Source organism: Belonocnema kinseyi, chromosome 2, assembly GCF_010883055.1.
Source record: "Belonocnema kinseyi isolate 2016_QV_RU_SX_M_011 chromosome 2, B_treatae_v1, whole genome shotgun sequence".
NCBI lineage: Eukaryota > Metazoa > Arthropoda > Insecta > Hymenoptera > Cynipidae > Belonocnema > Belonocnema kinseyi.
The window spans coordinates 100,251,073-100,262,400 of record NC_046658.1 but is presented as its reverse complement, the minus strand read 5'-3'; the positions used below and the strand labels follow the sequence as shown (position 1 = coordinate 100,262,400).

The window sequence follows — 11,328 nt, the reverse complement described above, 5'->3', positions numbered from 1 at the left end:
TTTATAAAGATTTCACAAACACTTCAAGGATTTCTCAAAGGTTTCACATATTTCAAATATCTCGTAACAATGTCGGATAGATTAAAATATTTTACAATGACTAATTATTTCTCAAAGGTTTCACTAATTTCACAAATATTACCAAATATTTAAGAAATATTTGAAATATTTCGCTAAGATTTTTGACAGATTTCCCAAAGATATCAAAGATTTCAAATCTTTCGCAGAGTTTGGATTTATTTAAAAGACTTTTCAAGGACATCAATGGTTTCTTAACGATTTCAATAATTTCGCAAATATTACCAAATATTTCAAAAATTTCTTCACAAAGATTTTAATGATTCCCCAAAGATTTAAAAGTATTCAAATATTTTGCAAAGATTTGGCATACATTGAAAAGATTTTACAAAAACATCAAAGTTTTCACAAAAATTTCAATAATTTTACAAATATTACCGAATATTTCTGAAAGATTTCACAAAGATTAGAATTATTTTGCAAAGGTTAAAAAAATGTTATAAAGACTTAAATTATTTAGGAAAGATTTCAAAAATTTCAAAAATATACCTAATACTTTAAAAGTATTTTCAAGATTTCCAAATATTTAACAGAGATTTCAATTATTTTCCAAAAAATTTCAAATTTTTCGCAAAAAATTCGGATATATGAAAAAGATTTCATAAGCAATTCAATATATTCCTAAAGATTTCAACAATATAAAAAATATAAAAAATATTTTATAAAGATTTCAATGATTTTCCCAATATTTCAAATATTTTGTAAAGATTTCGGATAGAATAAAAAAATTTCACAATGATTTCATTTATTTACAAAATTTCAATCATTTCACAAATATTATGAAATTTTTAAAAAATATTCTTAAGATTTCGAAGATTTCTAAAGTTTTAAGCAAAATTTTACAAAGATTCCACAAACACTTTGAAGGATTTCTCAAAGATTTCAAGGATTTTACAAAGTCTTGAAATATTACACAAAGATTTCGGATAGATTTCAAATATTTCATAAAAATTTCCGATAGATTTCAAAGATTTCAATGATTTCACAAAGATTTCGGATAGATCCAAATGATTTCAAAGATTTCAAAAGAGGCATAAATGTTTTCCAAAGATTTCAATAATTTCACAAATGTTTCAAAAATATTTCAAATATTTTAATGATTTCACAACGATTTTGAATATTTCGTAAATATTTCATAAAGATTTCAATAATTTTTACAAATATTATTAAAGATTTAGAAAATATTTTTAATATTTCGAAGATTTTTATAGTTATGAAAAAAAATTTACAAAGATTTCAGAAACACTTAAATGTTTTCTCAAAGATTTCAAGGAATTCACAATGTCTTAAAATATCTCACAAAGATTTCGGTTAGATTAAAAATATTTCGTAAAAATTTCCAAAAAAATGAAAAGATTTCAATGATTTCGCAACGATTTTGAATATTTCGAAAAGATTTCACAAAGATTTCAATAATTTTTACAAATATTATCAAATATTTAAAAATATTCTTAATATTTCGCAAAGATTTCAACAAAGATTTTAGATAGATTTCACTAATTTCACAATTATTTCAAAAATACTTTAAAGATTTTGCAAATATTTCGCAATGATATAAAAAAATTCACAAATATTATCAAATATTTCAAGAATAATTCGCATATTCCACAAATATTTTCCCATATTAACAAAATATTTCAATAATCGACAGACTTCGGATAGATTTTCAAATATTTCATAAAAGTTTTCGAAAGAATTCAAAGATTTTGAATATTTCGTAAAGATTTCAAAAAGACTTCGCAAAGATTTGAATTATTGTTACAAAGTATTATTATTTTTTTTAAATATTTCAAATATTTCGCAAAGATTTCACAAAGATTTCGAATAGATTTGAAAGATTTTAAAAGAGGCACAAATATTTTCCAAAGATTTCAATAATTTCACAAATGTTTCAAAAATATCAGAAATATTTCACAAAGATTTCAATAATATTTACAAATATTACTTATTATTTAAAAAATATTTCATGTTTCAAAAATATTTCAAAGATTGCAAATTTTTCTGCAAAGATTAAAAAAAATTCACAAATATTATGAAATGTTTCAAAAATATTTCAAAGATTTCGCCAAGTTTTCAATAATTTCACAACTATTATTAAATATTTAAAAAATATTTTTAAAAATCGCAGATTTTTAAAGTTTTGAGACAAATTTTACAAAGATTTCACAAACACTTAAATGATTTCTCAAAGATTTCAAGGATTTCACAAAGTCTTAAAATATCTCAAAAAGATTTCGGATGGATTTCAAATATTTCGTAAAAATTTCCAAAAGATTGAAAAGATTTCAATGATTTCAATCATATTTACAAATATTACGTATTATTTCAAAAATATTTCAAATATTCCCCAAAGATTTCCAATATTTTACAAAGATTTTGGATAGATTAAAAAGATTTCAAAAAAGGCATAAATGTTTTCCAAATATTTCAATAATTTCACAAACGTTTCCAAAATATTTAAAAGATTTCGCAACGATATCGAATATTTTGCAAAAATTTCAGAAGGATTTCACAAAGATCTCAATAGTTTTTACAAAATTTGTACATTATTTAAAAAATATTACGTTAAGTTTTCACAAAGGTTTTTGATAGATTTAAAAGATTTCAAAAAAGGCGTAAATGTTTTCCAAAGATTTCAATAATTTTACAAATGTTTCAAAAATATTACAAATATTTCCCAAAGATTTCAAATATTTCGCAACGATTTAAAGAATTTCAGAAATATTATCAAATACTTTAAGATTTAAGATTTTGGATTGTTTCAAAAGATTTCAAAAACACTTAAAAGGTTTCGAAAAGTTTTCAATAAATTCACAAAGGTTTCAAAAATATTTCAAAGATTTCGAATATTTTGCACAAATTTCAGAAGGATTTCATAAATATTTCAATAATTCTTACAAATATTATCAAATATATACAAAATATTCTTAATATTTCGCACATTTCTTAAGTTTTGAGAAAATTTTAAAAAAGATTTCACAAACACTTAAATGATTTATCAACGATTTCAAGGATTTCACAAAGTCTTCAAATGTCTTACAAAGATATCAGATAGATTTCAAATATTTTATAAAAATTTGTGATAGATTTTAAGGATTTCGTAACGATTTTGAATATTTCTTAAAGATTTCACAAAAATTTTAATCATTTTTACCAATATTACCTATTTTTTCAAAAATATTTTTAATATTTCACAAAGATTTTAATGATTTCACAACGATTTCGAATATTTTGCAAAAATTTCAGAAGGATTTCCCAAAGATTTCAATAATTTCACAAGTATTATGAAATATTTACAAACTTTTCTTAATATTTCGCAGATTTCTAAAGTTTTGAGAAAATTTTTTAAAGGATTTCACAAAGTCTTAAAATATCTCACAAAGATTTCGGATAGATTTCAAATATTTTATAAAAATTTGTGATAAATTTCAAGGATTTCGCAACGATTTTCAATATGTCTTAAAGATTACAATCATTTTTACAAATATTACCTATTATTTCCAAAATATTAAAATTTTTTCACAAAGATTTGAATGATTTCACAACAATTTCGAATATTTTGCAAAAATTTCAGAAGGATTTCCCAAAGATTTCAATAATTTCACAAATGTTATGAAATATTTACAAACTTTTCTTAATAGTTCGCAGATTTCTAAAGTTTTGAGAAAATTTTTAAAAGGATTTCACAAAGTCTTAAAATATCTCACAAAGATTTCGGATAGATTTAGAATATTTTATAGAAATTTGTGATAAATTTCAATGATTTCGCAACGAATTTGAATATTTCTTAATGATTTCACAAAGATTTCAATCATTTTTACAAATATTACCTATTATTTCAAAAATATTTTAATTTTTTCACAAAGATTTTAATGATTTCACAACGATTTCGAATATTTTGCAAAAATTTCAGAAGGATTTCCCAAAGATTTCAATAATTTCACAAGTATTATGAAATATTTACAAAGTTTTCTTAATAGTTCGCAGAGTTCTAAAGTTTAGAGAAAATTTTAAAAAAGATTTCACAAACACTTAAATGATTTATCAACGATTTCAAGGATTTCACAAAGTCTTCAAATATCTTACAAAGATATCAGATAGATTTCAAATATTTTATAAAAATTTGTGATAGATTTTAAGGATTTCGTAACGATTTTGAATATTTCTTAAGGATTTCACAAAAATTTCAATCATTTTTACCAATATTACATATTATTTTTAAAATATTTTTAATATTTCACAAAGATTTTAATGATTTCACAATGATTTCGAATATTTTGCAAAAATTTCCCAAAGATTTCAATAATTTCACAAATATTATGAAATATTTACAAAGTATTCTTAATAGTTCGCAGATTTCTAAAGTTTTGAGAAAATTTTTAAAAGGATTTCACAAAGTCTTAAAATATCTCACAAAGATTTCGGATAGATTTAAAATATTTGATAGAAATTTGTGATAAATTTCAATGATTTCGCAACGAATTTGAATATGTCTTAATGATTTCACAAAGATTTCAATCATTTTTACAAATATTACCTATTATTTCAAAAATATTTTAATTTTTTCACAAAGATTTAAATATTTCACAACAATTTCGAATATTTTGCAAAAATTTCAGAAGGATTTCCCAAAGATTTCAATAATTTCACAAATGTTATGAAATATTTACAAACTTTTCTTAATATTTCGCAGATTTCTAAAGTTTTGAGAAAAATTTTTAAAAAGATTTCACAAACACTTAAATGATTTATCAACGATTTCACAAAGTCTTCAAATATCTTACAAAGATATCAGATAGATTTCAAATATTTTATAAAAATTTGTGATAGATTTTAAGGATTTCGTAACGATTTTGAATATTTCTTAAAGATTTCACAAAAATTTCAATCATTTTTACCAATATTACCTATTATTTTTAAAATATTTTTAATATTTCACAAAGATTTTAATGATTTCACAATGATTTCGAATATTTTGCAAAAATTTCAGAAGGATTTCCCAAAGATTTCAATAATTTCACAAATATTATGAAATATTTACAAACTATTCTTAATATTTCGCAGATTTCTAAAGTTTTGTGAAAATTTTCAAAAGATTTCACAAAGTCTTAGAATATCTCACAAAGATTTCGGACAGATTTCAATTATTTTATTAAAATTCGTGATAGATTTCAATGATTTCACAACGATTTTGAATATGTCTTAAAGATTTCACAAAGATTTCAATCATTTTTACAAATATTACCTATTATTTCAAAAATATTTTTATTCCTTCACAAAGATTTTAATGATTTCACAACGATTTAGAATATTTTGCAAAAATTTCCGAAGGATTTCCCAAAGATTTCAATAATTTCACAAATATTATGAAATAGTTACAAAGCATTCTTAATAGTTCGCAGATTTCTAAAGTTTTGAGAAAATTTTTTAAAGAATTTCACAAAGTCTTAAAATATCTGACAAAGATTTCGGATAGATTTCAAATATTTTATAAAAATTTATGATAGATTTCAATGATTTCACAACGATTTTGAATATTTCTTAAAGATTGCAATCATTTTTACAACTACTACCTATTATTTTAAAAATATTTTTAATATTTCATTAATATTTTAATTATTTCAAAACGATTTCAAATATTTTGAAAAAATTTCAGAAGGATTTCCCAAAGATTTCAATAATCTTACAAATATTATGAAATAGTTACAAAGTATTCTTAATAGTTCTCAGATTTCTAAAGTTTTGAGAAAATTTTTAAAAGGATTTCACAAAGTCTTAAAATATCTCACAAAGATTTCGGATAGATTTAAAATATTTTATACAAATTTATGATAGATTTCAATGATTTCGCAACGATTTTGAATATGTCTTTAAGATTTCACAAAGATTTCAATCATTTTTACCAATATTACCTATTATTTCAAAAATATTTTTAATATTTCACAAAGATTTCGAATATTTTGCAAAAATTTCAGAAGGATTTCACAAGGATTTCAATAATTTTTACAAACAGTTCCTATTATTTCAAAAATCTTTCAAATATTTCACAAAGATTTCGGAGAAATTAAAAGATTGAAAAAAAGTCATAAATATTTTCCAAAAATTTCAATAATTTCACAAATGTTTCAAAAACATTTCAAAGATTTCAGAAATATGTCCCAAAGATTTTAAATATTTCGCAAAGGTATAAACAATTTCACAAATATTATCAAATATTCTCAATTTTTACATAGATTTCAATGAATTCCCAAAGCTTTTTTTCAACCGTTTCAAATATTTTATAAAGATTTTGGATAAATTAAAAAGATTTCACAAAGACAGCAATTATTTCACAAAAATTCCATCTAGATTTTTGGAAAAATGAAAACGATCCGATGAATTTAATCATTCGGTTTCTAAGGAGTACCCCATAGGGCTCCGTCGCCTCTTAAAATCCTACACAACAGAAAATCCCAAACGATAAAATCTTTTTTGAATTTTCCAACAGTTGGAAATTGTTGGTGGGCTGAGAAAAAAGTCCGCGACAATGTCGAAAGTGGACAGATAAAATTGTCTTTTCATTATACGCGAGGAACTCTCTGCGTGATGGTCCATCACGTGAGAGGTTTGTCAAAAGTTCCCAATGCTCCCGAGCCCAATACCTACGTCAAGGTTTACCTCAAGCCCGATCCCACCAAGGCAACCAAACGGAAAACAAAAGTCATAAAAAAAAATTGCCATCCCACTTTTATGGAAACGGTCAGTATCATGTCTCGATCTTTATTTATTTATTTTTTAATTTCTCCCACTTTCGCTAATTTATTTATTTTAAATTTAAAAAAAAAAAAAAAAAAAACAGTTGGAGTACAGAATGCCTTTGCACGTGATAAAAGAAAGAACTCTGGAAGCGACCATCTGGAACCACGACACTCTCCAAGAAAACGAATTTCTAGGAGGAATTCGCCTGCCGCTTTGCCGACTTGATTTAACCAAGGAAACGATTGAATGGTACCCTCTAGGAGGCATTCGATGAAATCCTATATTTTACAAATTTTCAATCAGCTGTTATTATTTCTTAGTTTTTTTTTCAATTTCAAATCAAATCTCAAATTTTTCTATCGTTATTCTTTATCATCGCAGTATTTTTTATAGACAAATGCCAATTTTCCTCGGCTTTAGGATTTTTGCGACTATATTTTTATTCCTTGTTATACACCGTGTGTACTAAACCCACTTTTCAAAATATCGATACCTTCATTAATACTTTTTTTTTTATTAGAGTTTTGGGCGCCAAAATTCATTTCAGGTTTAATATTTTTTTTTTTTTAGATAGGCTACATATAATAATTTGGATCTATATTTTTCTTTAGGGTAGTATATTTCATACAACTTGTACTATCTTTTCCAAAAACATTATTGCCTAAATTTAAGTCTTATGTTTTTAGTATGAGCACTATATTTTGTACAATTTTCTACTACCTTTTTCAAAAACATGAAAAAATTTTCAAATTCGGGTCAATTTTTTTGAGTAAAGTTAGTATATTCAATCAAATGTACTATCTTTTTGAAAAACATTTTCAATTTCTGAAAGTGCGTCGGTTGCGCGATTTTTTTTTTTATAATACAGTGAAAGATATTGCACTATTAAAAAAAAAACATCGGAAGATTCTCAATTTTGAGTCGATGTCTATGATCAAGGTAGTATATTTCGTACAATGTTTTATAAACATTTTCAAAAATATAATTTCCTACATTTATAAATAATAAATCAAATGTAATATAAATAAAATATAAATATAAGATAAATAATAAATAATTTAAATTTTCCATGTTTTTAGTTCGATCAGTATATTGTGTACAATTTTATACTATTTTTTTCAAAAACATGGAAAATTTCTCAACTTGGGGCCTGTATTTTTAGCAGAGTTAGTATATTCAATCAAATGTTGGACTATCTTTTCCAAAAACATTTTCAATCTCTTAAACATTGGTGGCTCCGCAATCGTTTTTAATTCTTGCAATAATAAATCAGTTTGATTTTTAAAAGAAATTTTAACCCAATCGTTAAATTTTTAACCAAAAATATTAATTTTTAAGAAAAAACATGAATTTTAAACCAAATTTCGAACTTTTTAAAAGAAATGACCTAATACTTAAATTTTCCCAAAAATAAATTAATTTTTAGTTTAAAAATGTCATTTTAAACAAAAAAAGAAAATAATTTTCTACAAAATAGTTTAATTTTTAAGCAAATAAATTAATTTTTAACTAAAATAATTAATTAACAAAAAGAAAATAGTTTTAAACCAAATAATTGAATATTTTACAGTAAACAAAACAAATTTTAAACAAAATAGATTAATTTTAAACAACATAATTAAATATTCAACCAAATAACTGATTTTTCATTTTTTTTTAACAAAAAAACAACGCTTTTTTAACGAAATAGAGACATTTTCAACAATATATTTAAATTTTTAATAAAATAGCTAAATTTTCCACTGAAAAAAAAAACGATAAATGTTAAAGCAAACATGCAACAATTAAATTTTCAGTCGAGAGATATGATTTTTAACCAAAAAAACAACGAATTTTAAACAAAATTGAAAAAATGTGAAGCGAAGAATTAATTTTAAACTAAAATAATTAATCTGCTATAACAAAAAAGGAATTTATAACCCAAAAGTTAAATTTGTTACTAAAAAAAGGACAAATTTTTAACAAAATAGTTCAATTTTAAACAAAATAGCTGAATTTTCAACTTATAAATCTTAAACCAAACATAAAATACTTAAATTTTCAATGAAAACAGTTGAAAAATTTATTTTCATCAAAAAGAAACGATTTTTGAACAAAATGGTTAAATTTTTAAACAGAGAATTTAATTTTAACTAAAATAATGCATCTTTAAGCAAAAAAATGATTTTTTAACCCAGTAGTTGATTTTTTTTACGAAAAAAGACAATCTTTCAACGGAATAAATAGATTTTTTATCAAAATACTTAAATTTTCAATGAAATAGCTGAATTTTTAATTGAAAAAGATACATTTGAAACCCAACATGGAATCATTAAATTTTACTTTAAAAAAAAATGAATTTCTAACTAAAATAATGAATCTTAAAAAAAATAAATTTTTAATCCAACAGTTAAATTTTTTACAAAATAAGGCAAATTTTTAGCAAAATAGATGAATTTCCCACTGAAAAAAATCAATGTTAAACCAAACATTGAATCAATAAATTTTCAGTCGAAAGAATGGACTTTTTTCACAAAAAAAAAAAGAATTTTCTAAAAAAATAATAAAATTGTTAAGCGAAGAATTAATTTCTAGCTGAAATAATGAATCTTCATCCAAAAAATGAACTTTTAACCCAAGAGTTAAATGTTTTACTAAAAAAATATTTAAAAAATAGAAATAGATAAATTTTTAAGAAAATAGTTTAATTTTCAACCAAATAAGTGAATTTTCAACTTAAAAAGATAAATGTTAAATGAAACATTAAATACTAAGTTTGTTGTTTAAAAACAAAAAACATTTTTAACAAAAAGAAACGATTTTGCAACATAGTAATTAAATTACTAAGCAAAGAATTTAATTTTTAGTAAATCAATGAATCTTCAGCAAAAAAAGGAAATTTTAATCCAGTACTTGAATTTTTTACAAAACAAAATAAAATTAGAAGAGTAAAAATAAACTTAAATTCGCAATCAAATATCTGAATTTTTCACTGAAAAAGATAAATGTTAAATCAAATATGAGATAATTTAATTTTCAGTTGATAAAATAGATTTTTAACAAAAAGAAATGAATTTTTAACAAAATAAAAAAATTGTGGAGGAAGGAATTGATTTTAAATAACCTTGTTTCGGTTCAAAATTATTTTTTTAACTGAAAACTGAACTATTTTATTTTTTGTTACAAATTAAGTTTTGTATTTGCGAATTCGCTTCTTTCAAGAAAAATTGAACTATTTTATTGAAAGTTTGTGTTTTTTTCTTAGTTGAAAATTAAATCTTCAGCTTCAAATTCGAGTATTTTATTTATTTTTTTTATAATTGAACTGCTTTTTATCTAATATTAACAATTTTGTTGGAGTATCAACTATTTAATTTTTTTTTAATTAATCGTTTTTGGTTCAAATTTATACTACTTTATTAAAAAGTAATATTTTTTATTAAAAATTCATTTTTTTGGTTAAAAATTTAAATATTTTGTTCAAATCTCCTGTTTTTGTTTTAAAATAATTTTTTTAACCTGGATATTGAAATTATTGCTTTCCATCCAAACTGAAGTATTAAAAAAAAATTTTATTCTAAAATTCATTAGTTTTTTTGTAAATTTAAGTTATTTTGTTCAAATCTCCATTTTGTGGTACAAAATTATTATTTTTTAAACTGAAAATTGAACTATTTCATTTTTTGTGAAAAATTAATTTTTTTTAGTTACTATTTCATTTCTTTCAATGAAAATTTAACTATTTTATTGAGAATTTGTGTTTTTTTCTTTGTTGAAAATTAATATTTAACTTCAAATTCGAGTAATTTATTTATCTTTTTTTTAAATTAAACTATGTTTTATTTAATATTAAAAAGTATGTTGTTGGAATATCAACTATTTAATTTTTCGTTGAAAATTCATCTTTTTTGTTTCAAATTTATAGTATTTTATTTAAAAGTAATATTTTTAATTAAAAATTCATTTCCTTGGTTAAAAATTTCACTACTTTGTAAAAAATATTTTTTTTTTAGATAAAAATTAATATTTTATTTGACAATTTCTGATTTTGATTAAAAATTAAATTATTTTGTTTAATTAATTAGTTTTTGTTGTAAATTAAAGTTCTTTTGTGAAATCTCGATTTTGTGGTTCAAAATTATTTGTTTTCAACTGAAAATTGAACTATTTCATTTTTTGTTAAAAATAAATTTTTTTGCTTGCAAATTCATTACTTTCGATGAAAATTTAACTATTTTATTGAAAGTTTGTGTTTTGTCTTTGTTGAAAATTTATTATTGAGCTTCAAATTCGATTATTTTATTAAAATTTTTTTTTTGATTTGTTTAAACTCGGCTGTTTTTTATTTAGCATTACAAATTTTTTTTTTTGGAATGTCAAATATTTAATTTTTCGTTAAAAATTCATTTTTTTTTTGGTTCATGCAACTTCATTAAAAAGTAATTTTTTTGTTTAAAATTCATTTCTTTGGTTAAAAGTTGCACTTCTTTGTTGGAAATATTTTTTTTAGTTAAAAATTAATATTTTATTTGA

General features: G+C 21.7%; 1 protein-coding gene across 2 annotated transcripts in view; it reads left to right on the top strand.

Annotated features, from left to right (window-relative positions):
* LOC117168050 (phosphatidylinositol 4-phosphate 3-kinase C2 domain-containing subunit beta) overlaps positions 1–7,167 on the top strand; it is a 168,211-nt gene extending 161,044 nt beyond the window's left edge. For both annotated transcript variants that reach the window (XM_033353395.1, XM_033353394.1), the window contains exons 24-25: positions 6,566–6,816; positions 6,917–7,167. In XM_033353395.1, coding sequence (XP_033209286.1) covers positions 6,566–6,816; positions 6,917–7,090 — 425 coding nt within the window. In that variant the 3' untranslated portion in view covers positions 7,091–7,167. The remainder of the gene's footprint in view (positions 1–6,565; positions 6,817–6,916) is intronic.
* The last annotated feature ends 4,161 nt before the right edge of the window (positions 7,168–11,328 follow it).